The sequence below is a fragment of the Monopterus albus genome, unplaced genomic scaffold (genome assembly GCF_001952655.1).
Source record: "Monopterus albus unplaced genomic scaffold, M_albus_1.0 scaffold31.1, whole genome shotgun sequence".
Taxonomy (NCBI): Eukaryota; Metazoa; Chordata; class Actinopteri; order Synbranchiformes; family Synbranchidae; genus Monopterus; species Monopterus albus.
This window is the reverse complement of record NW_018127911.1, coordinates 2531270-2558811: the sequence shown is the minus strand read 5'-3', so window position 1 is coordinate 2558811 and position 27542 is coordinate 2531270. Positions and strand designations below refer to the sequence as shown.

Below are 27542 nucleotides of genomic sequence, written 5' to 3'. Positions count from 1 at the left end.
TTGTCGCTCCGGCCTCTGTTTTTCTACTTAAGCAGAGAGACCGCATTAGTTTTAAATCATAAAACCAGAGTTTGGCGTTGCAGAGTGATTTAAGTATTTTAACAGAATTCCTGGGACGCAGAGCATCAGTGGGTTTGGCAGCAGATTTGGAGCTCAGACTCAGAGGTCTTGGTCATGGCCAAAGAACCAGATCACTTCCAGCCACAAAGCCGGCTAGTGCAAGCTAATGGCTCCCACCCAGCCATACGTAACTGCTGCCAAAGTGATCCATGTGAAGTCTATGTGAGTAGGAAAGCTAGGATTCAGTCCAGTCTCAGCAATATAACAGAACATAATATGTCATTTTCCTCTTCTTATATAGTGGCATAATAGCTTTTTTTTTATTTTTTGGACTTTCTTTTAAAATGCATATCACATTTGCATCATATGCAGACAATTCAAAAGTCTCTTTAATTTTTGATACAACAAGAGAAACACAACAGACAAGGCCCCATTAAACATCTGCCATTTTTATGTCACATTTTGAGCATAAAAATTGTAATGTGGCATTGACTGACGTTTTACATTGGTTCTTATAGCTACTACACATTGCACTGCTGACTTTTGATGGAGCTATACTGGAGTACATTGACATGAACCCGAGATTGGCTGTCAGGTCCTGTTCTGAGCATGTCGTGTTTTCATTTTTTCCACTTGGGCTTTTTCTCTCAACATCTCTGATAAATTGTTTATCACCTTAAGCGTTTCTTTTTGGCTCCAGAGACAAAAGGGCTACAAAAATGAAATATGGCTGAAACCTATCATATTTGAAAGCCTTTACTTTTTCATGCCTATCGGTCACATGAGAAAGCTTGCTGTCAAAAAGAGCAAGTGGAGGAGAAAAGATCCTTCCCCTATGATTGTATGCTCCCAAGCAAATAAAGTCTTGTAGAGGTTAGATAGGCCAGAGCAACAGCCCTCCTAAATACAGATAGATCCTTTGTTTACTCTGAGCTCTTCACTGAGCACCTTTAGAAATAGGATGTTCACCTGATTAGTGCACAAATGGAGAATCAGGCAATACAAACTGACATTTATCTTCCTTTGTAAAATACCACAGTAGCGTTTCCTGGCGAAGGGCATAATACAGAATGCTAATCCCCTGCCATTTGTAGCATAGCATTTAATCAGACTAAGATAATTGTATTGGAAGTTAATTGATGAAACATCCAATAGGGTAACATGAACTCAGCCTTTCTGGGCCAATTTAGCGGAGCTGAAGTCAATAGGTTCAAGTAAACTGTTGCCACACAAAAATCATCACACTGGAAGAGTCATGAAGAGAAAAGGTGCCTCGTAATTATAAACAACTGCACACATATGGGTCTGACTTGCCCAGGTACCAATCATATTAGTCCGTAAGAAGAACATTCTGTTTTTTATGGCTTTCTCCTGTGACTATGAACTAAACCTCATTAGGGAAATAGAGGCTTTGAAACACTAATAATACACCCGTCAACCAAGAATCAGATAAAACCACTGTTATTTAAAGGGGGCCGGCTGTGTCGCAGGAGGTGGAGTGGTTGTCTTTTAATCAGAGGTGGTTCGTGATTCGATTCCCGGTCTCCCCATGTTGACGTGTCCTTGGGCAAAACACTGAACCCCTAGTTGCCCCTGGTGGCCAGGCAGTGACTGACTGCACCACCATCAGTAAGAAAATTCCCAAAAAGGCATTAATAAAGTGTAATATCTAAAAAAAAAAGCATCACTGCATGTGGTGATTATTCAGTGCAGCCAGTGGTTCATTTAAAGTCTACAGAGTGTCCGCTGGCAGTGTTTTAAGCTTTATGCCATTGTCCTCTAATACCTGGCATGTCATAGCTGTAGAAAGCTGTTCTGAGCAAAAATAGGGATGCATATGGTTTATATAGTGTATGTAGTTCACTTTTAGTGTAAGTATGGCTTTTGGCATTGTTCAAATATGCAAAGCCACAATATTGATTTCTTTTCTGTTTTTTTTCTAACCCTTCACCCTCTCTGACAAACAAACACACACACACATATACACAAAGAAACTTTTCTCTTTTTTTTTCCAGCCTCCCGATAGCTCTCCCTTCGATCGTCAGCGCTGCAAAGTAGATTAAATTACACTTGTGTTGTAGAGATGCTTGTTGTACTTTTTCATTTTGGATAGAAAAATGAGCACTGCAAGTAAACCACAAGTCTCTAGTGATACGCAATGCGATGACAGCATTTCCCATATTGAAATGAAACACAGGACAGCAGTATGACAAAAAACAGTGATGACTGTTTAAAAAATCACTAAAGGATTACAAAATAAATTCTTAAAGGTGTTATTTTTTAACCATCACATCAGCTATCAGATTTGGGCATTACAGTTGTACCAGCATGGCTGCGTAGGCCGTCACAGGGGGATACAATGCCCCACACAGTTTAGCAGACAAACTAGACTTTAATGACAATTCCTAGCTAATGCATAGGGATGACATACTAACATTATAATGACATGATAACACCACTGCTGCATTTGAGATCTGAAATAATCACTCAACACACTGATGTATGCTAGGCTATACAGTCTAAGGTTCACTGTGCAAATATCAGATTTGTTTTGCGTTCACTGTGAACATGCACAAAACACTACTTTTGTGTATATTCATCTTTGATATCCTGCGTCTGATGTCTTTCATACCACCTTCTTTTTTGTCAGTCTAACTGGAAATTTCCCTCTGATGTACACTGACTGAGCTCTCTCTCTCTCTTCCCTCAGGGTTTAGTCGAGCTGCTCTGCCATTTGGCTTGGTACGGAGAGAGCTTTCTTGTGAGGGTTACCCCATTGATCTGCGATGTCCAGGAAGTGATGTCATAATGATTGAAAGTGCCAACTATGGTCGAACGGATGACAAGATCTGCGACGCCGACCCTTTCCAGATGGAGAATATCAACTGCTATCTTCCAGATGCCTACAAGATCATGTCACAAAGGTAAAACTGCAGACATCTCTGTGCAGCACCAAGAAAATCATTCCAAAATAAGTGACAGGGCTCAACAGGATGGTTGCCTAATTGCCTTGAGCAACCAGACCTGTCTGTCATTTCTTTATGGCTGGTTGCTCCTGTTGCCGTCCATTTTTCCCATGCTTAAAAAACTTTCTTAGCATCTTCCACCAAAGAAAGTAGCAGGGCTGCCATCATATTGATTTACCAAAACTGAATCTAAGTATGGATTAAAGATATTCAAGTTAGCACCAATACCGAGAAAGCTGAACCTGAATGAAAGAGAATTAGAAACGTCATCAGAGTTTGGGAAGTTAAACAGAGCTGATAAACCGAAGGAACCCCCCCCATTGCCCCGCGATGGTTAGAGCCATCGGTTGAGTTGAGTATATATATGTATATATAGTTTAATCATTTTTGGTTATGTAATATAATATGAATCCAGGCTATATGATAAACATCAGACATTTGGATTCTGACAGCTGAGTCCAAAATGTGTTTAATTGTGGTGGAAAATATCAGTTATCCTATTAATTGAAATAATTTAGATAAGTACGCTCTTTAGGTACATGTACTTCATTTGAATACTTCACTGCAATTGTAAAATAGTGTGTTTTTTCCTCTGCTGCATTTGTTAAACAGTTATACTTTTTTAACATTTTACATACAAAACATAAGATCAGTTCATAAATGTTATTGCAGTGCTATAGCTTAAACTAATCAAAAGTATATGGAGATAGTTCACATTAACGACATTTTGACCAACTACGTACTATTTATGTATTTATTGCACAATAATACAAAAAAGAATCCACTGATATAACAGTAATACTGACAGAGACAATTGTACATTGTATATACATATAATAACACTTACTTTTGATACTGTAAGTACATTGTGTTGCCAGTACTTTTGTAGTTTTACATAAGTAGAATTTTTAATGCATAACATTTTACTATTTTTATAGTATGAAATGACTCAATAAAATTATCTGAATACCTCTTCTTCCACTGGCATTTCCTTGACTTGACCATAGTAAATCCTGTTAGTCATATTAAGGGCAGGCTCTTGGCAGGACCGTCTTAAAAGTACTCCATATCTCCTAAATTCCCAGTGATTGATCGCTGACCACAGAGATGTCCCACATTTTAAAGCCACTGTCTCTGTAACTATCACTCATGTGCAAAGAAGGATGATTGAGTGGAAAACAAACCCATGGAGCAGCGTACATGAACATCTCAGCAGGGATCCACCATCAACATTGCATACATGAGACCTTATACATGAGACCAGTTGTCACATAGGGATGCCATGTGAGCCAAAGTGCACAGGATGGAATGACATATGAGTGCCACAGAGAGAGATATTGGGCGGTGTGAGACCGTCAGCAACTCTGGCAGGTCGCCTAGGGAAATAAAAAAAATAATGAAATAAAAGAGTAGAGCCCATGTATTCAGGGGGTTTATTGTCAAGCCGTATTTGATGAAGTCAGATAGCTGACTCACGCTGTCTATCTTGTAAGGCTGCAGCCCGCCTGCTCCCTACTAGTGGCCCAGTGTATTATGCTGCCCTTGGCCTGGCTCGTTCAAAAACAGCCCACTGATGCACAAATACTGACCCACCAGGAGCATGACCATAAATCCCAAACAGCCTCGCTGAAAATCTCATCCGCTGGTGTCTGTACTGTAGAGGATTCAGGTTCATTCCTCGTATACAAATCATGAGAGTGCTGGAGGCTGTAGTTCAGAGGTGGTTTGTAGCATTTCAGTGTCAAGCTATTGCTCTCAGAACAAATAGAGAAATGTTTGCATTCTAAGAAAAAGTCCTGTGACACAAAACGCCTCCCTCAGGAGTGTAAGTTAAAAAAGGTGCAAGATTTTACATTTGATGAAAAAAATAAAAAATAAAAAATCCCACACTGATGCAAAAAAGAGACTGGCACATTTTTACATAGTGCCATATTTAATAGTTTTGTGAGTATGCAAATTCTTACAGTGTATTGCCATGGAAACTGGTGGTGCAAATTGATATTATTTATGTGAAAATGATACATAGATTTGAAGATGTACAGTTTACTTCCTATACAGTTTTCAAAATTAGTACCAAAACTTAGAACAGTCCAGTCATGGAAATAGATTCAAGGACAGCTTGACAAACGCCCAAGACTGCATATGGGACTAATTAGTGATTCTTTTCTCTTGTCCGTTTATTTACAGGAATAAACTAAAATAGAAAGCAAATGTAATGAACAATACTTCTGCTGCCAAAAATAATTATCTTTAGCCAGAAATGTGGTGAAGTTTTTTTTTTTTATTTATTTTTTGCCTGTTTGGAACGCAGTGTTTGTTTCAGTGCTTCGATGTGTGAGCCCCTCACTTCTCAAGTCAAACTCTGGCCTGTGTTCTGGCTCCTGCTGAGACCCAGCAGAAATGTTCCATATGTGGGGCAACCCACTACACACACAGTGTAGGGGGAAAAATAGTGTTTCTTACTGCACAGTCTCCACAATTAAAGAATTTAAGAGGCAAAAATAGTTGTTGCCATAATTACCCTGGCCTACTAATTTAAGTGGGCGGGAAAACTCGCATTAATCTTTGTGTGGAAAACTGTGTTCACTTTTAAACATCTGAAATTGATGTGGTCTTCAAGTGTGGACAATTGGATTGAGGCTTCACTGAATTTGATGGATCCTGTTGGCACTCAGAGTTGTTTTTATATCTGGCTGGTACATTATATTCATGAGCACAATGATTTTATGAAAATAGCTTTAGGACTGTTGTGGCTCAATTAGGACGTTCAGCTGCAAGCAATTAGTCGACTCAAGTGGGTGATAATCTGTACAGGAATTTTTCACGTGGACACCTCCCCAGCAGATGTGAGACTGCATGGCAGTACAGTTTGAAATAATTAATTCATTGATAATAATATTCAGTAAGATTATTTTTCATGTTTTTCTCTTCAGGGTTGTAGTTTTTAATAATTACATTTTCTCATTTGCACTGATGATCATGATTGCAACCATAAAACATTCTGACCACAGAGATTATTATCTACCAGATTAAAACTCCAATATAAATCCATTTAAGTATTATTTACTTGTACACACACTACCCATCTGGTGCTTGGTTGTTAACACAAAAGCTTTCGTAGTAGTAAAGATGACAATGACCTATCTTGACTAACCATTTTCACTAAAAAGAACATATTAAGATGTGCAGGACAAGTAAGTAACTTATATCCATCGATATCCTTTTGACAAATGAGCTTCATTAAAAGTATTTGATAACAAGGTCATTGATTGCTGCAACATAACATAACATGGCTGGGTCCCGCCGTGGTTGTGGATCATAGTTTTTCTCAGGAGTGTATCAATGACAAGAATGATCAATGATCACATAGCTCTTTAACAGAGGATGCCACTTCCTCGGTCGGCTAAGTTAGACTGAATTGATTATGATTAATAAATATCATGAAACTGATCGTTACCAATACCCAGTGCATACTGGAATTTTTTTGTTTTGTAATTACAACAGCTTGAATATATTAGATTTTTGTAAATATCATGAAATGAACTGAGGAGGTTACAGCTGAGTTTAATGCTGAAGTGACCCATTAATGTTAGCATGTAATCAGATGTATTTTCCAAGTTCTTGTCAGTGAATGTGAGGCAGCTCCGGAGACTAAATGTTGCTGCTTACACTATTTATATCAGTGACAGGCCTTGCTTGCAAGACTCTCTGAGGAGCGTCATTGTTGCCGCCTGACGGCACACTGCCTTGTTCTTCTTCTCTGTACATATACTGCGTTAGTGTTTATTTAAAGTGCAGCAGATTAAGATTTCATGAAGCTCCAGATTCAGCTTGGGCGTTTCAGAGGGGTGTACACAGGTTCATGAGCCATGAAACTGCTCTCTACTCAAGACTATATTGGTAATGATGTGCTAAATTAAGAAGTGTATGAACAGTGATCCTCATAAAGCCAACAACTACCAAAAATGCCAACAAATAACACTTACAAAATTAAATAATGTAAAGAGAAAATATGTCCTACGTTAAAATATGGGGAATTGGATGTTGGTCTTTTATATTATTATTGCAATAGGGCTGGGCAATATCACGATATAGGCCTGTACAACAACAATATGCCAACAGTTGCTATATGTCAGTGTTGCAGATAGTTTTTTATGATGATAATAAACAAAAACAAACATTTCTGTCTGGTTATTTTTTAAAATAAACAGACAGTATACAACATCATGAGATATATATATATATCACAATATACAATTACATGTAGCAGGAAATAAATTATCAGCATGACCCTCCCCTGTTAACAATATTATTAGTATCAGCAGTGTGCCTAAGATGTATTTTTTCCACCAATGATGATTATAAGTGACACCCTGTATTAAAATGTGAATCACTATTAACTGATTCAAAAACGCTGCATCCAGCTTGTGTTTAAAACAACCTATAAAAATACCAGCTGTTTCCAGGTTTTATTGATCTTTCAACACTGGATCAGAGTTGATTTAATGTAGCATTTTGACAGCAGAAATGATCCTGTGAAGTGATCAGAGTGATCTCAATTAAGATATCATGCTAAATAGGTTTTGGTTGGATTGTTGGATTGAGGTCTGGACTCTCACTCTACTCCAAGACATTATCACTGTTGTTTTACCTTCCTGTTTTTGTTTTTTTGGCTTTATGCTCGGATATGTTTTTTTTTGTTTGTTTTTTTTTTTGGCTTTATGCTCGGATATGTTAGCATTGCATTGTGTCATCTTATAAAGGTTATATTTCAACATGCTGAATTTTCAGTGGCATGACCATATTCCTATGGTGATTTAAAAATCAATAGGTGAAATGGATGAATGTGAGTCAGCCAGCCTTCCTCCTGACTCTGTGAGAGTCTGGAGTCCTCCAGTTGACCACCATTGGCAGTTCCAGTAAATTTAGCATCAAGACAAGCAATATAACAGTAATTAGAAATTTCTGGGATGTCTTACTTGGATTTTGGGTCAGACCTCAGGTTGAAAGCAGGATACTAACAGTTCATTTCTAACAACCTATTTCATGAAACATTACTGGACCACCCCCTTTGAAAATGGTCTAAATACTGTATACTGATATTGGATGTGATACATTGTGTGTGTGTGTGTGTGTGTGTGTCCTGTTTGCAACAGGTTATTTCTTTTGCTGCCATTCTGTTGCCCTGGAAATGATTTAATTTTTCAGTGGCCTGTCTGCTATCAACAGTCTTGCCTCTTGAGAGAGATGTCTGCCTTGATAATTGTGCCATGAACCTCATCAGCATTTCAGATGAAATGGAGCTAGACGGGTCACTTTGAGTTTAAGAGACGCTAATTTGATTGAAATTCAAACTGGGAGCACCAGGAAGTAGACTGTGCCTTTTTCTGTAATGTGCTCCCCTCACTCACGTCGGCTTTTTCCTCCGGTTACACAGCAATTGTTTTTGCTGCTGCTGCTATTTTTTATGTTGTGAGTTCTAAATGGCTGCGTTGGCTTCCTGAATGCTATGGCTTGTTGAAGGATAGAAAATTGAGCAGTGAGCGCAAAGCAATCTAGGATTCATCAATTAAGGAGCATCTTACTTTAACTTAATGAGTCACATGAGCAGCTATACATGGTTATCAAAGACCCCCGTGACTTTCCACCATGGTTCAATTTTAAATCTCTATATTCAAAGGTGCAAGGATACAGTGTTTTTTTTTTTACATTGAGTATTGATGCATGCAATTAAACCTGTAAAATAGCTCAATGCTTTACACGCAGAACACGTAGCATATATAAAATAGATAAAAGATCCATTAGTGCAAAGCAAATCAGAATTACAGTAATTTATGGTTCAGTCATGTGACAGACCTGAGTAATAGTTTTTTGCTACTTTTGTTTGTAGAAATACGGTTTTTAGCATTTTTCTTACAACTTGTTCATTTAACACATTTTCCTCATCGGATTAGTTTCTTGGTGGCAGTGGAAAAGGTTAACTTGTATGTGGATACATGGTATCACAAGTGCTATCAGTCGCACTGTGTTGGCATCTTATTGCACCTCTTCCCACTGTCAGCAGGGAGTGCTCATTTTTAAAGGAGATTTGCATCAAATCCAAGCAGCATTTTCTATGACACTCTAATTGTACTGATGTGTGCCTCTCCCAAAAGGTCAGAGATGTGATGGGATTGCATTTGGAACACTTCAGTATGATTAACAGGACGGTGGGGGAAATGGAGGCAATCAAAGCAGAAAAAAAGCTAGGACAATTTTCTCTATATAAACCCAAAACAAATGGACACCATAAGATGCTCCTTACTGCTCTTTGCTCCTCCCATCGCGCCCTGTTTCCTACCGACGACATAAACTATGGGTGCCTGGTATGGACAAACTGTACGACATGCAGCCTCCAATCTGAAGCTAGCATTAGCTGACTAATGAGTAAAACTGCCAAAGTTACACAGAGCACTAATGTTACACAAGTCTTGAATTACTCCCAAATTAAAACAATTCAGTACAGAGTTGAATGAATCAAATTTGAGTCGTTTGGCTGCTCTCCATCTCAGAGTGTCAAACTGGCTTTTGCTCTTTCTTTGTCCCACTCTCTCTGTGTAAAAGAACACAAGCTCTTCGCTCTGACAGCCACTGTTTCTGACATGGCTGGCTGTTTGAAATGACCACTCACGGTTTGAAAAAGCTTATTAACTCACTAGATGGCAGGTGGGGCTAATTTACGGACCGTATCTTGAAAGCACAGAGAGGTGGTGCGGGAATAACAGCAGAAGTGCTTTAAATTACAGACTGTCATCAAGGGGGTTAGGATAGCGGAGAGACACCCACATCCTGTTCTATTTTCACTCGATTTATAATACAACATGTAAAATCTTAGTTAACGTACCTGTAATAATACATTCTGCGGGTGAGTAGCACTGAAAGCTGAACATTTTATTTATATTCTTTAAACCTCACAACTTCTGGTTCTTGTCCAAAATGTGTTAAAGTTGTACCAATTTGTCAAAAATATTTTGAATACATCTCCTTCCACACAGATGGCATTGTAAATTCTTCTCAATATGAGCCAAAATGGAAAGTCCACCAAACAATTGGATAACATCCTCCCCCAAAATAAGGTAACTTCTAACAGTTTTGGCTCAAATGCGCTACATATTGAGCTTCTTGACCAACTCACCAATTCTTTTTTTTTTTTTTTTGCATTAAAATAAGTTAGTACTCTTTCCACTTTTGCCTTAGTAAAATCCTATTGAGCAATCAAGTTATTTATAGGAAGATAATGTTTCACTCTGGAGAAAAGTATAGAAAAGCTTCCTTTGACTTAATATTCATTATGTACATGATTAATTACTATATCGCCTCAGACTATTAAAAGATAGTCAGAGATATATTTTACATGTATTTAATTAGTGTGCACTTTGAGACCTGTGCCCTTGCAGGGCCAAATGTTGAAATTTTTATGGGAAGAATTTCAATTACATGCTCTTGCTCAAACTGAGGACTAGGACTCTGCATAGAAGAAGTCATTAGGGCTTTTTCAATTGGTCTCAGGAGATGCCCGAGGTTTCACAGATGAGACAGAATAAGAGTCGCACAATCCCATAGATCAGGGCGCCCCTGCTCCACAGCTCTAAAATTAGGGCAATATATCAGAAAGAGCTATCAACACTTATGTCAATATTGTTTCAAATGAAATATGAGGTGTTTTTTTTCCCCCAGTGCTTATGTTCTGTTGTATAATACATTTGCCTGTGAAATGACGGCAGAGCTATGTCCCACTGGTGTCATAAATTTTATTTTTGATATCATTCTGTTTCACATGCCTAATATAAACCAGGCATTCATTTCCCAGTCTCACTGGAATCTGTTAAATAAAGCACTGTAATTTATATGGCTCCTGCATGATATGCTTATGCATGAGCAAAGGGGACACAATCATCAAAGTGACCATATAATATATGGAAAGTGCTGGCGAGTTATGAAATATTACCCACAAAAACAAGCTGCACATTATGGACCCAGCATGAGGTGCATGTTTTTAATTCCAAAACAGTAATTAATTTCCATAAAAACAAATACAATATGCTGATATTATCATCTGCTATCACACGTGGAGGTCATTAATAAAGTGTAATGCCCCGTGAGATGCACATACACAGATGTAGGGACACTTGTTATTATGGCTCTGTGATATTATAAGGTGTTTGAACAGCGCCAACCCCCCCACCAAAAAAAAACCTTTTTAATTGGCATACATGCAGATTGGGAGAAACAGAGGAACATGCAATAATGGTTAATCCCATTATCTGCTGTGTGATTTCGCCTATTTTGTATTGTAACACAGAAGCCATTTGTTTAAGTTGGTGTATACATTTTTGTGCTGTAAACCACAGTACACTGCATTCTTTCATTCGTGGTTGTTTTCAATCTGAAATCTAAACTGCACCAATTTCCAGCCCCGCCGTGTCTGTTCAATGCTATACACCTCAACAGTAACAAACCCTCTACTGTTCTGCTACCTAATATTATATTAATAACATTTGGACGCAGAGCAGTGATTACCTCAGCAGCCCAAAACAAATGCATAACTCAAAGCACAACACAATGCAACCTGTAATACATTTTTCAGTGATCTGCTGTAAATTGGCACACTGCTGTATGATAAGAAGAAACAAATATTATCTATGGTCCCTGCTAAATCAGCAGAACAGGGTTATTGATCTGGCTGCTCACATTGCCAATAGAATTTTAAGTCCCCTTGGTAGCAAAGACAGCCTGCTCGGGGTATTGATGTCATTATCATGATTTCAATACAGCAAAAAGGTGGTCACCTGCAGTTCCCTGGGCCACAGAGCACACCACAAGATCAGTTAGAAACTCTACTGTCCAGATGCTAAAGGCAGGTACCAAGATGAACCTCTGACATTGCTGTGAATCACTGGAGCCTATATTCCATTTGACTATATGATCATATCTGGATTGTTTCTGTTTTTAATCCCTCTTGAATCCAGTAAAAATAGAACAGAAATTACAAATTTTCTGATAAACAGTCACTGTTTTTATTTTGAATGATGTGCATTTTGGTATTTTCTGCCAATCCAAGTCTAGAAATATGGTAGTTACAGTGGTAGTCATTAATGAGACCTTTGATGGCAATTTGGTTGCAAATTCGAGAGGCTGATCTAGCTTCTCAGCATGTAGACCCATTCAGAGGAGCCAGCTCAAATCAATATGTCAGGATATTGGATTGAAACACACACACTTTGTTTATCCCATGCAAAAGCCCCCTGCCAAACACTGATGCCGGGGGTAAATTCCAAAATCACCTGAGATCCCCTGCAATTGTTGTCCATTGTGAATAAGACTTAATCTATATCCACTGATATTTATTCCATCGATTTGTGCTGTTTATGTACATTTAATTTGAAATTATTCTTATTCTGTTTCTTTTGACCTGCAAGAGAGCAGTTTTATTTATAACACCACACATACACATGCACACTTTCAGCCCCTTTCAGAAATGGTACCCAGGAATTTGCAGGCTACATTTAGCCGTGTAGCAGTTGCTGTTCTTGGCGTTCAGACATAGAACTACTGTGCACAAAATTCCCGGCAAGGCTTTGTTCAGACATAACGGGACCTAGCCACAATGTAATGCCCCTTTTCCATTGCCTGGCTCAACTCTACTCGCTTTTGGTACCGAGGTGCTTAGGTTTCACTGCAGATTGTCTCCTCTCATTGTAGCTTGTTGTCATAGTGACACCGCATTACACTGCCTCATCGTTGTCAGCAGTTCCAGGACGTCTTGCATGTTGATGTGATTTCTCTGACCAATTGCTAGTCTGTAGTGTTTACACGTCAGTAGTTGGTATTGCCTCTGCTCGTTTGTAACCTCAATTGAGGTGATGCCAGAAATAGTACCAGGTACTATCCCCAACATTTAACTGATGGAAACACAAATAAGGGAAGTCGAGTTGAGCCAAGTTGAGCTGGTACCAGGTGTTGGAAAAGGGCCTTAATTCTACCTTTAACCCTAAAATCAAGACTTGACCATCAAACAGCCCTATGATGGTGCGTGAGAAAGTGGGGACTGACCAAAATGTCCTCACTCCAATGGTCTAAAACTCAAACTGGCCCTCACAGTGTGTAGCCACACACATAGACAAACACACACACAGGGACAAAGTTACAGAATGAAAGAAACACTGTGTGTGTGTGACTGAAAATTTTATTCAGAAAACCAAGAATATAGCACACTGTTGGCCAGTTATTGCCTTTAGAGGTGATATTGCATTAAAGGAAAATGTCATAAAGCCTTATAGATTATTTCAGTGGGCTATACACATTCCGACAAGTTATCCAAGCTCTTGAAAAAGCCTAGTACAGTGCAGAAAGGACCTTTTTTACACAATACACATAGTGGAGAAGACCCAATAGGCAAGTGCAGAGTGAAAAGCAATGCAGTGAGCCCTGACTTTACTGATAGTAAACTAAATGGTAACAAGAGTTCACTATTCTTTGTGCTGAGTGGTTCTGTTTTTTTAATTTCTCATGCTGAACACGAGTTAAAATGACCTGTTTTTGCTTTTTTGAGGAGTCTGTCTATAAATTTACTTTGTTTGAAAAGCTTCTTGGATGTGTTTAGGCTTTATTGTTGTTAATTTTGGTTCTCTTTCTTTCTTTCTGACAGATGCAACAATCGGACGCAGTGCATTGTGATCACGGGTACAGATGTCTTCCCCGACCCCTGCCCAGGGACCTACAAGTACCTGGAGGTCCAGTATGAGTGTGTGCCCTACAGTAAGTATGACCCTTCTGTCATGAACTGAAAGCTCTCCCACCTCTATTCCCATCATCACCCATTCTCAGTTTCTCTCTCTTCTCTGCTCTCTCTCTCTCCTTTGTGTCCCATTTCTTCCCTTTTGCCTTGTCCAGACAGTCTGCTCTCTTTGTCTGCAACACCTTCCAGCACCCATTTCCTCTGTCTCTTCTTCCATTTGTGCCACACCATGAACTTTTCATGAAATATGACCTGTAAAACCCGTTGGTCCCTTTTCTGTACCGTTTTTATTATTGATGTACTCACTCCGTGTTTCCAGCGGATCGACGAGCCTGGTTATGAGGTAGTAGAATAGAGGGAGAGTAGAGGAAGTCATGCTGACTCTCCATGATGGCAAGCGAGTATTTCATTACTCAAGTACGGAGAAGTTTATCAGGCGAAACTATCACAGCTCACCTTGATGGCTTAATATGCATCCATACAACAGGTGCTGAAAAATGTTAACAGATGTTTCATTATGTAACTGAACAGAATGGCTCCACTCAGTAAGTCAACAAGGTAATTTTTCATCTAAAGAGATAGTGTTAACATTTTGTCTGCCTGTTGGATGTTAAAATATTCATTGCTATTCAGCTCCCAAACAATCTTTAGATTGCCCTTTGCATTAAAATTCCCCTTTGTCCTTTAAGCTGCCATGTTCACTTGCAATTTGAGAAAGAAGGTTCCCTGTGTAACCTTTACAAACTGATTAATCACAAAGATTTAGACGAATTGCCAGAATCACTAATCAGGTGGAAGTGAAATAATTGGAGTAGGAGTGATGTGAAGATGGTATTTGGCAGCACTTGTAGATTTGAATAAGTATGTGGTACTTTGATGTGTTTTGAATCAGGTGAAAAATAAAATCTATCCCAAAAAAAATACTGTAACACATTACTTCTACATTACTAATTAACATTCTACCTGTTCAAACTGATTCGCTCAGTGTTGCTGAACATCATTAGATGGTGAAATTCATTACAACTTAAAGGCTGACCTCTTTGAGACTTTGAGAACCTGTAATTACAAACAGAACAAGCAATAATGAGAATTTGAGCCCAACCTATTGTGCAAAGCCAAATCCTGTAGCTTCTACCTTAAATGTCTAACTGCTTGTTTTTGTTTTTTTTTTGCTTGCCTCATAGTTAAGTGAAGTATTGATCCTATGTCTTGCTGTGTTACCCCAACCTTAACATCCTTAATAGTAGGATTAGCCTCAAGGTGCACTCATGTCCACCCACTGTTAGGATTGTCTGTTGCCTCCTTTTTGCACTGAGAGAACAGTCACTCATCTTCTGCCCAAGGACTCTCAATTCTGGCAAAGGCTATCTAATAACAACAAAGACATTCAAAACAGGTCCTCATTTCATTCTAAGCAGTTTCAAGCATGCATGTCTGTAGCCCCGTCTTTTTGCTTCTCAAGGTCCATGCCCAACCAGAATAGGACCAAGAACACAGAATGTATCGTATCGCACCTGCCCCGGTAAGTGCTTGGTGTTTTACCAGTCTGATCCAGTCCACACAAGCCCAGTCCAGCCTTTCCCACTCAACCCTGTTGTAAACTGTGATAGATTATGATTTATAGGCAAGTACTGTGTTTTGTTGCTTTCCTCTTACTAGTCCCCCAACTCTTTCTCCCCAAAATAAAACCCATATAGCCCACCTCAGATCATTTTGTTGAGTCAGACTAACAGAAAGGCAATCACAGGGGGAGATTTACAGAGCTTTTCCACACCAGACCAAACTCTTACCACAGTTTTGAAATGGGATAGAAAAAACCTTAATAGATCATATGCCAAATACAAGATTTGTGATTTAAAAGTGCAGTGCAGTGATTCAGAAGCTTAGCATCCCCTGGATTTGCTGGGATACAAGACTTGAGAAGTTGTTGTACAAGATCACATATTAAATCTCCATTAAGCCGATAAACAACGGGACCACAGACGGCGTCCTCCTTTAGGGTAGTAGTAACCACTGCCCCTCAAAGTCTGTCTGTTCAATGAAATACAACTAGACTTTTTAAAACATAATGTGATAAAACAGTTGTTGTTCTGACACCAACTGAATGTTATTAGATATTTAATGAATTTGTTCTATTGTCTAAGCCTTGGCATAAACACACAAGCGATTTTTGGATTTTTGACTTCTGTGCAAGTGGCCTTTGCAACAAGTTGCTTGCTTTTCCACCATTTTTATTCTTTTGGCTTCATAATTTGGTTCCTGTCATGAAATTTTCTCATTAGCAGCATTATCTTCATTTTCCAGCCAAGGAAGTAAATTTTGCCTTCACTGAGTCACCCCCTGAATTGGCTTTAGTGTTTGCTCGATTCAGGTAACATAAAAGCCACATTTCTTTAATAAGCATGTCCTGTACAAGCTTTTTCAAAATGGTGAACAAAAAAAAAAAAGTTGCCACTCTTATGTTACTCTTGTAAAACAGTAAAGCAGTGCCAGAGGACAATCCTCAATGTTAATATTTTCATTTTTCATTACATGCTAATGCCAGTAAACCCTTAGCTCCATGTAACAGTCGTGGCTAGATTATGAAAACTGAACATAAGCTGTAACAGCATGAATTTTGGGGTCCCCTTTGGTGTTTTTGTTATTGTGTTCAGTTTTTCCCTTATTTATTCAATGCCGTTTTCATGATGCTTTGATTTAAATAACCCCAGAGTCACTAATGTGCAGCTGACAGCAGTTTATTAACTGTGATAATTAACAGGCTTGGTAATTTGATTAGTAGTATTTAATAGAAAGCGGCAATTTTCTAGAAAGCCTGTAAAGTTTAAGGTTTTGGGGGTTAGTGTGGGTTGGGGATGTCTCATGTTTGTTTTAATGTTGCTGTATTAAAAGTGACTGACTCTCTTTCCTTCCCCTGTGCAATCTGCAGGAAACCTCTTCGGCTATCTGACTCTCTCTCTTCATCCACTGACCGATTTTTGATCACACTGATTGCTATTTCTATTTTTACATTTCCACTAACGTCATCAGGTCTTCCGTCATGTGTTCTTTTCTTTCCAGATTTCCTTCACGCCATCTCTCTTTGTCCTCTTCTCGCCTCCTCTGTTTTATGTGGCTGAGGTGGCTTCTGAGAGCTCAGCTGTTGTTAATTTGTTTGCTCCCTATCTGTGTTTGATCTCTTGGTTAGCTGCAACGCACTTGAATTTCTTCTGCAGAATGACGTGCATTTTAAATATGGATCCTTCCACTGTCTTTTTTTTTTGGTCACTGGAGTCTAGGTCAGACTCAACAGTTATAACAGACTGAAATTTTGAAATGAACCTGCACTAGCTGGAGCATTAGGGCTAAAGTAATAAAGGGGAACATAATTTGTGATTGCCCACACTATCCCATGATGCAAACTGGCCCAAAATGAGTATACATTTAACGTTATAGCATTGATCCTTGCAGGCCTTCTGTGGTTGAGCCTGTGTACTGTGAAACCCTGTAACTGAAATCTGAGAGTGAGACAGCAAAAAAGAAAAGATTTCAGTCTGTGCTTCTCAGATTATCCTCCAGTAGTCAGTTACTATAATACTGAAAGAATAAATGTCAAATAGCAACGTGCCTGAATTTGTAGAAAATCATAGAAAACCTGACTTAATGTCCCATAAGGTTAATAACAATTAAATAAACTACATTCATTGCTTTAAAAAGCTCTGGTAGCATGTGATAAAGTGTTAATTTTAATTATAGTTTCTTAAGCATGTTTGTGTTGTAAGAAGTAGTGTCATTAAGGGAGTGGATTTATTTTTTTGCAATGCCTCTATTCTCTCATATTTTGTTAACACCTTGTTAAATGAACAGCAAGCAGACCTGTTGCAAAGCAGAAATGTCTTGAACAGTTAATAGTCTGACCTAGACTCTAGACTAACTATAGAAACATGTTTTCTAAAGATTATTTTGCATTTATGTAAACTTTTCATAAATCAGTTTTTGGACATTTTTTGTCTTGCTGTTGCAGTTAAAAATAAGTTGGTTATTTTCATGCAGTGCTGATGTATATTGTATGGCACCTGTTTGTTTGTTTTTTACATTTTAAGCCTATGATATTTTTTATAAATCAGCAACTGACACCTCACATTATTGAATTGGACACTGCTTCTTGGCACACCCAGCTTCAGCATTTACCCTGAATATACCCTTGGTTGATAATTTTAACCTTGTATTGGAAAGCACTAAATAACTCAACAAATAAGTGCAGTGCTAGGGAATATGGATTTAAACAGTGAGTGCACATAGCCCATATTAATGTGTGTTGCTCCAGTGATTTATACTTATTACCAGCTTCACTGAGAAGGCCACAGTTAAGTTGTTTTTTTTTTCTCTTTGTACATATGGTTTTATCATTTTGAATGGTCAAGTAAGATTAGAGCATTATACCAAGGCTTGTTGCCATTAGCCAGGTATCTCACTGCATTTTTATTCTGTCAGTCGGTCTCACATCAGAATGTATAATAGCTACATTGGCTCACAACGTAAAACAGAACAGCGCCACTAACAGATGTACTAGCTTCATTTAGCTAGCTACCTGTGGCAGGACCATCCTGCCTGTCACTCAAGGTGGTCACACCCTGTGTCTAACTTTTAGGGGAAATTAACCATAGAGACCAAAACTGTTTTTTACCAGGCTGTAAACACTTATTTCTGCTGTAAAGCTGACTCCCTTTTGGAGCAGCTTCATGTGGCCTTTTGAGGATCTGCAGATTTTAACACTTCTACATTGACTTCAGTTCTCAGCCTCAGAGGTTGCAACTTAACCATAGCCCACTGTCCTTCTTTGTGGTCTTCTTGGTGTTTTATGGCAGTTGTCAAGCAAGGAAATGGTGCATTACCACTGCCAACTGGACTGGAGTGTGGATCAGGAAGCATGTAGTTTTGAACTTTCTAATGTTAAAAACACTGGAAGGCGATGGATGTATGGGTCCAACAAACAGCTGACTTTCATGCAGAGAACTGGAGATTATGTTCTGTGTCTGACGTTGTGTTTTATTAGGGGAAATTAACCATAGAGACCAAAACTGTTTTTTACCAGGCTGTAAACACTTATTTCTGCTGTAAAGCTGACTCCCTTTTGGAGCAGCTTCATGTGGCCTTTTGAGGATCTGCAGATTTTAACACTTCTACATTGACTTCAGTTCTCAGCTTCAGAGGTTGCAACTTAACCATAGTTTGAACCATTTTGATGTGAGACTGGGTCGACTATGGTAACTTTCTTTCTTTCTTTTTTTTTAAAGAAAACATGATACCTGTCTTTTTCACAGAATTAGGCTTGGACTGTAGTGGTGGGTGGATTAAATGATACCACAGTTTGAAAGCAACTTGGTTTGATTTTTCAATCAAACTAGAGTCATGTAAAGTGAAATGATATTCAATATATCATCATTAAAAATGTGCAGTAATCTCAATATACTTTGTTTTAGCCAGAGCATAGGACTACAGTGGCTTTGCATCTTAAAAATTGTTTATTAACATATAATCATTTTTACATTAGTTATGTTACATATAACTAAATAGATCATTCTTCTGGCTTGTTATTTCTAATGTAAAACCCAAACTTGAACAAAAATCAAATAAACTTTAACCGTGAATGTCTGAAGTGGAACCTGACTGAAGTTATGCCACTGATGATACATACTGTCAGTCAGTCTATCAAATAAGAAATCCACCCTCCACTGTGCTTTAAGCCAAGTGTAAAATTTGGTCTTCATCACAGACATGATCAGACAATTCTTGATGATATAATCTGACCCGTTCTCAAAAACAGGAACTTGGCAGCTGTGTGTCAACTTTCTCACACCTCTACTGTTTTTTTCTGAATAGGTGTACCTGTGTTTGTCCGTATCACATAACATGTTTCTGCATATGTTATCACAGCAATTACAGTTAATTCATATTAATCTGTTTTTTCCCCTTGCACCCCTTTCATTCTCTTCCAACGCTTAAAATAGAAGTGGAACAAAAAGGTAAATACCAGACACGATCCAAACCCTAGCTCCTTGTTTTGTGGCATCTGGTTGTAAATTACCTATTTTCCCATGGTAGCCCCTACAAACCCATCGCAGACGTTATCTTCAGAATCCCCTCAAATGTTAACGGCCAACATAATATAACAAGGGAAGTGAGGCTGGCTGTTAAAAAGACAGCACACAAGCCAAAAGATGCAAATGGGGGCATATTGGCTGTGGTCCATAGGGGCTTCCTCTTGTCATTGTCCCTGGGTGCTTTTGCTACTCAGCTGAATCACATATTGCCTGGCTTCCGAACCCTCTCCATAGCATGCCATGGTAACGGTGTTACCCAGTGTCCTTTTTGCAAGCTATTACTTTCTACTGTCCCTTTGTTCTCTGAGACTGCCAGCCCCCCCACCCTCACTCTCTCACTCTTCTCCATATTATTCTCACCTGACCACTTGCTGCTCTTCTCTCTGTTGATCCTTATGCTTCCTATGTCTCAGAGCAACAACCAAAACACCTCAAGAGACCCTTACTGAAAGTTTTTTTTTTCTTTTTTATTGGTGGTGACATTTGCACCACTTTGTAGTGACAACCCTCTCAGGTATACATTGTAGAAAAGGTGGTGAGACCAAGTACACAGACATTTTGCCGACTCTGCTGACTCCTGCTCTCTCATAACCTCTCCCGTCTGTTGCCAAGTAACTTTTGTTTGCTGCATTTTTTTGTTTGTTTGTTTAGTTTTGTTTACAGGACCAATTGTTTTGTTTGTACATTTTGCTTCTGTTCTATTTCCCCTCATTTATGTTTTACTTCTAACAGTAAATGTCTGAGGCCAAACCTCTTTTTGTTTCAGACTACTTTATATACTTAAACATGATTGTTTAATAACTTTCCTGTTTCTTTATTTTTCTATGCACAAAACCAAAATCCTTACACTGCTTGTGAATATTGGCTATAGCTGTTAGTGGGGTTAGGCCACTCTTTCATGTGTGTTTGTCCCCACTCCTCGTGGACAACCAGTAAAACAAAACAAAGACATTATACTGATTGATATTACATGTACAGTAGTTTACATAGTTTTGTTTTTCACATGTTAACCTGTGTTTGTTTTTATTCTACTTTTCTTCCATTGCTAGTTTTTCTTTGTCCTGGGACTCTGAAAGCAATCGGTGATCCATCCTTTCTATTTGAAGCGGAGCAACAAGCTGGCGCCTGGTGCAAAGACCCACTGCAAGCCAGTGACAAAATCTACTTCATGCCTTGGACTCCTTATAGGACAGACACTCTCATTGAGTATTCCTCACTGGAAGACTTCCAAAATGCCCGGCAAACCATCACCTACAAACTACCCCACCGGGTGGATGGGACTGGATTTGTCGTCTACGATGGAGCTGTGTTTTTCAACAAGGAGCGTACCCGCAACATTGTGAAGTTTGATCTGCGGACTCGAATCAAAAGCGGGGAGGCGATCATCAACAATGCCAACTACCACGACACGTCACCCTACAAGTGGGGTGGTAAAACAGACATTGACCTTGCGGTAGATGAGAATGGGTTGTGGGTGATCTACGCCACAGAGCAAAACAATGGCATGATGGTCATCAGTCAGTTAAACCCTTACACACTGCGTTTTGAGGCGACCTGGGACACGGCCTATGATAAGCGCTCAGCCTCCAATGCCTTCATGGTTTGTGGAGTACTGTACGTGGTTCGCTCCACCTATGAAGACAATGAAAGTGAGGTCAGCAAGAGCCTCATTGATTACATTTACAATACTAAACAGAACCGTGGGGAATATGTTGATATCCACTTTCCCAACCAGTACCAGTACATTGCAGCTGTGGATTACAATCCGCGAGATAACCAGCTCTATGTTTGGAATAATTTTTACATCCTGAGATACAATCTGGAGTTTGGCCCACCTGATCCAGCACATGGTAAGAACCCAGGCCCCCCCAATCATTTCTTGTGCAGACAATAATGTTAAATTGCACTGCTGATATTGTGATTTTAGTTGCAGTCATGTGCACTTTCATATTCCTTCGGTATTCCCCATCTATGTATCAAGTGTCACAGCTGACTGATTTTTAATTTAGAATCTAATATGTGCTAGATATGTTTCGGAAGCTTTGGAGTGTAGGAAAGCATCTCCTGGGGTGGGGGTGGGGTTGGAGGGAACCGGTGAGTGAAGTGAGTTGGGCTCAATGGTAAACAACACCTCCAAGCCAGTTACCGTATCATAAGGGATCAGTATCCAGAGGATTTGGGGAGGTTTACCATCCGAGCGTTCTCTGTGTCCCTGGTGCTAAGGCTCAGGGGACCCTGCTAGCATATCGCTTTTTTAGAGAGAGTTAGACAGGGAGAAAGAGATATACCCTCACTCCTGGAAGCATACATGCCCGGACAGGTGCAGAGTCTGGCCTTGCCCAAGGCTAGATCATTCTCCCAGTGATACTGAAGCTCCAAATCTCTATCAGCCTTTAAAAAATACTTCACATTCTGTAGGGGAAGTATAAGGATTCAAGATTTTTTGTAATAGAAAGAAATGGAAGATGCAAAGAAGAAGGATCGGCCATCCAGGGTCACATCAGCAGCGTATGTTTTTAATTTAACTGTCAAGACCTGAGGGGCGTCTAGTCAAGGCCTGCAGCAGTCCTTACACCGAGAATATAATAACAGTAATTATCCTAATCCCCTCTGCATCCAGAGTCCTAAATCCACGTAATGTTCAACGCAGTCAGTGATGAGCCACAGAAGTCAAGTAACTTTTCCACAGATTATCCAACAGCTCAATATGTATTAATGTGTTTCCTCATCCACGTTTGTATTGATAAGACATGGGCTAGGGGTATTAAATTTCCAATCAGTGGGACTGCATTAATCTGTTGAGACCAAGACAAGCTCCACTGTAACCAAGAACGTAGTCCAGTTTGGAAAGCAAAATTAATATGCGGAGGGTGCGCTGCCTAGAAAAATTCAACAATCATGAGGAAAAAGATAAAAAATGTTTTATTTTTTTAAACTGTGAATGACATGTTTGAAGTGAAAGGTTTTTTTCAATTAAATATTTGCATATTACAAGGTAATTTCAAGCAGAAATGCAGCCTACCACAGTCAGATTTTTTTTTTATTATTGTTGTCATGTCCAGAAAATAATTTCACACCCTCATACAAAGAGTTTAAAATGAGATTATTTTACCCAGTGCCTTAAATCCCAGTTGCTGTAAATTGACCACAATATCACTTTTTCTGATATATAATGAAAATAAATTGGAGCATGTCCTTACATGCCATTATATGTTTAGAAAAGGTAAACTGATTATTAGGCAGTCAAGGAACAGCCTCCACAACAGCTTTTATTTTCAGCATAGCTGTCATGGATTCTTGGAATAAGCTGTATAGACGGGCTGCACACTCAATTGATTTATTCATGTGTTGAATGGACACTGATTACCGAAAATCAGACTTTAAAAGGATCCACCCCGAAATAAGACTGCATTCCAGTTGATTGTGTGTGTCATGTCTGTGAGCATGAAGAACATTTTACAAGTGTTTATTCCCACAGTCAAACCTCTCAAGCACCCAAAGGAGTCTGCTTCACTTCCTGTAGAATATGTTAAGGCGTACACTCCCTGAAATACTAGATTCACTCGTCAGACTTCAGTATTCACACATCTGTGTTTTAAATGCCAATGAAGACTCTGTCCTCTCCCACTGACGAATGAGACATGAGCTTGGCCCTGCTGCTGACTAATGTACGGGTGACAAATTAAAGTAAAAACATGAACAAATGAGTGGTCTTTTCCAGGAGTACCCTATCCACAGGGCATGAGGGGTCACTAAATGGTTTGATGAGTATGAAAATGGTTTGAATCATATGCTGTGGCCTTCACAGTCACCAGATCTCAACCCAACCGAGCCTCTATGGGAGACTTAGGACCGACATGTCAGACAGCACTCTCCACCACACTTTATGACAATTGATGTTGGATTTTTCCTTTAATTTGTCACCCGTCTGTATGTTGGGTTGCAGTCAATGAGTGCCAGGGAGAGTGGTCCAGGATGATCATCAAAATGTCAATAAACTTGTCCTCCCACATGGCTGATGTTGACACATAAATGATGGCACTTTTTTCTGGCTGTCACTGGACGCCCTCTCTGTGATATCTTGATGCTTGTTTCAGTGCCTGCGTCACTAAGCACTAAAACAAGCTATCAGAATTTTTTTTTTATGGTGTTAAAAGTTGAAGGTATGTATTTTCACCAGTGCTTTCCTAAGAAAAAAGAAGAAGAAATGAAAACTAAAAGTGAAAAGAACATTTCAGATTTGATCAAATCTTGCAAGCACATGAACAGAAAGAAGCTTTTGTATGCAGAACAGCTTGGCCAACTTGTACTGTTAAAGCTAGAGCTGTGATAATTGTTCGACTTTTGTTTTTTAAAAAGGGGGGCCTGCAGCTTCTGAATTTAACCACAGATTTTTCTTCTTCAAGAGAGAATTTTAAAGAAAGAACAGAGTATGAGACACCAGTGTAATTGTGGAGAGTGAGATTGATAGTGTATGTATTTGCCACTGTACACTATGCTTCCATTTTTCCTGATTTCTCAAGTGTATAAAGAACTCTGTCACATGCTTTGCTCCATCATGGTCTGCAATCACATCACAGTAATGTTGAGACGCTGTGTGGCAGACATTTGGGTTCTTGTCAAGTCCAATAACATCACTTATGTCGAGGCAAGTTCATCTCTTGTAGGATTATGGGAGGGAGTGGATGGGGTCACATCCAACAAGCGGCTCCACTGGAAGTGGACATTAAATGGGTCAGTAAGTCCATCTCTTGGCTTTGACCAGCAGCACAATAATCCTCTCATTTAACCATGGCTTCGTGTCTGTTCTCCTTCATGCATATACAGTAGGTCCTCATAAAAAGACATATTCCTTTGTCGCAGGTTGTAAGTGAGATGATTCAATTGATTTAAATGAGGTATGCCCAGAGAGAACTCATTATGCACCCATTTCTATGGACCATGTATTCATGCCAAGCTCTGATATGTGGCCTCAGACCACTGAGTAAGCATATCAAAAGCGATTTTTTTTTTTTTTTTACCAGAAGTATTCACAAATAGGCTCTATTCGCTGCCTCAATGGGACACAGGTGAGCCTCAGAAACCTTTTATTTATCCCTTGTCGCAAAATTAGATTCTGAATCAGCCCCTGGCGTAGCAGTTAACACCCCCTACAAATCAAGACCTCCTCTTTAATTGCTCAGATGTCAATACATTTGCTCGCAGTTTCAATCTTTGCTGCATCCTTAAATTATACATTTGCAAGTGGGGATCATAAGGATCGGAACGACCCAATTTGTTTGAAATTATAAGGTGCGGCTTACTGATGTGACTTGCCAATTAGCTTACAACGCTCTGCATGTGGTCAGAACAATGGCCTGTAGTTTGCGTGCTAGGAAAGTGCTTTACAATGCAAAAATGCTCAGCTGTTACAGATGCTTGTGAGTCGTATGCATTAGCAGTCACCCCAGAGAGCCTGCTTTTTATTGTCTGATGAATATACAGCTCTCTAATCAGCACCACTATGATTCACTCCTGTCTTCTACAGTGCTTACATAGAGGTCAACGTGTGCATGGCAACATTTAGAGAGAAAAGATAAACACAGAGATGGATAGAGATATGGATACTTTCAGCTTCAACATTAAGCTTTCACAGCCTCTCTGGTGGTCATTCCTGCCTGCTCACCAGTGGCACTGGAATCAGGGATCAGGATGTGTTAAAAACGGCCAATTTGTTTGTTTGCCCTGACAGCAGCTCCCCTTCTCCCTCTCTCCCAACCCTTTGTCAGCTGCCCAAGTGGACACGGTGGTGTGAAAGGAGAGGGTATTGATGTGGAAAATCACCCTTTTTGTTTTTGTTTTTCTGTCTTCCTGTCATATTCTCATTGTTTCTTTTTCTGCTTCCATCTAAAGCCCCCTTCAGACACGCACTCCTTTCCATTAATCTGATGGCATCTGAATGTGTCTGCTTCATGTCTGAACGAGCACCCGTGGTCACTTTTCTGTTAAAGTCGTGACGGCAGTTGGACCTAGTAACCTTTATGTATCACTTTCAACACAGCACAACATTAACGGGCAGACACGCAGGAGATTATGATGTACTGATAGAAGGCTTTGTTATGTCTAGTGGGCCTACCATTCATGGCAGTCTAGGTGTCTCTTGTGTGTCTTTGTTAGTTGCTCAGCTCACTAAAAAACATGATTGTTTTGGAGAATGCCCTAAACAGCAATAACATGAGCACATTCACGTTCATGCGCTGTGTTGTAGTAAGAAAATTCCAGCCTTATACATTATACATTACCTGCTGGACTTGTCCGTCTCACATGTAAGGCAAATATCGAGTGTGTACCGCAGCTCCCTTTGTCACGGTCGTGGGTATGTCTGAATGGAGCTGTGAGGACCATTAAAATAAAAGTGCTCCACGTCTGAATGCCAAAAAGCCGTCGCTTTAACAGGCTGATGAAGCCAGCAATGTTACATACCCCATGTCTGAAAAGGCCTTTATTGTCTCCCTCTTTCATTATCTGTTTCATTCAGTCCTGCTTTTTCTCTTTCATTTTTTGTTCTTTTCTTTTCTATTCTCTCTCCTTCTGTGTGTAGAATCTCATTGTTCTTCTTAGACCTCCTCCTCCATGTTCTTCCACGAGCTGTATCTGTTTGTGTCTACATGCATCTGGTTTGGCTTGTCTCTTAAAGTCAGAGTAGGTCAGACTGTTCCTTTCATGCCCAGCGTGAGCAATGCAAAGGATTTAATAAATCCTTTGCTGTGCCTTTGGGAAACTGTACATATATAAAAAGACGAAGATGATCACGCGCATGAAGATTAGGCATTACTGTACACAACTGTTTTTTCATTCAGAGCTATTTATCCACTGAGGGGATATATAGGTAAGCAAGATTGTTTAAGAGACGGTAAGACACTGAAAAAAATTTGCATGCAAATCATTTTGTCATAGCTGGTATTGCATACCTTTTGGATTGAGCCAGACATCTGGATTTGGGAATTGCTTCTAATATAAACTACCTCAGTTAAAGTTGTTGTTATAAGCAACTTTTTCTCTTGTTCTTTCTCACATTCTTCCCTGTTGACCCAAATTCCTACTGGCTGTTCTCAGGATCACACTGATGTTGACTGACTACACAAGCCCGGCCAGCCAGGATCAGACCAAATCCAACACCTCACTGTATACGACAGTCTGCAGCAAACAGCTCAGAATGGCTGACCTTTAAATGGTGACCCTAAATTTATGAATTCAAAGCCACCCCATAATGGTGTTTTAAGGCCTCTTCTATGTAAGCCAGGAAGAATTTCTGGGATGTTAGAGCATTTGGGATTGTGTCTTTAGCAAAAGGTCTCCTTTTTTTACTGCTGGACTACAGTATCTCCCTATATGCCAGCTTTCATTCTTTATTCCTCCCATGCAGCTTTTTTAAGCACCATTTTATGACCTAGTGTTACATTATTCTGTCTTCACCGTGACCCACCGGTCTCGTTCTTGGCTATGACATAGGGGTGAATTTAACTGGGGCGATAAAAGGGGAAAATCCCATGATGGGGATTTACAGTCTTGTTCACACACTGTCTCTGATATTACATTGTGGGATAATACCTAAGTGCTCAGTGTCTGGTGGCAATAAAGGCTATTCTGCACATGAGGTCAGGGGGTCACCTGTTT

General features: G+C 39.5%; 1 protein-coding gene across 26 annotated transcripts in view; it reads left to right on the top strand.

The window, feature by feature from the left end:
- Positions 1-27542, top strand: part of adgrl2a (adhesion G protein-coupled receptor L2a) — a 91089-nt gene that overhangs the window by 34877 nt on the left and 28670 nt on the right. For 17 of the 26 annotated variants that reach the window (XM_020596706.1, XM_020596693.1, XM_020596697.1 and 14 more), the window contains exons 3-7: positions 2771-2984; positions 13714-13823; positions 15266-15325; positions 19794-19808; positions 20936-21736. In XM_020596706.1, the coding sequence (XP_020452362.1) occupies positions 2771-2984; positions 13714-13823; positions 15266-15325; positions 19794-19808; positions 20936-21736 (1200 nt within the window). The remainder of the gene's footprint in view (positions 1-2770; positions 2985-13713; positions 13824-15265; positions 15326-19793; positions 19809-20935; positions 21737-27542) is intronic. The other 9 variants (XM_020596699.1, XM_020596695.1, XM_020596698.1 and 6 more) reach the window with 2 other exon arrangements.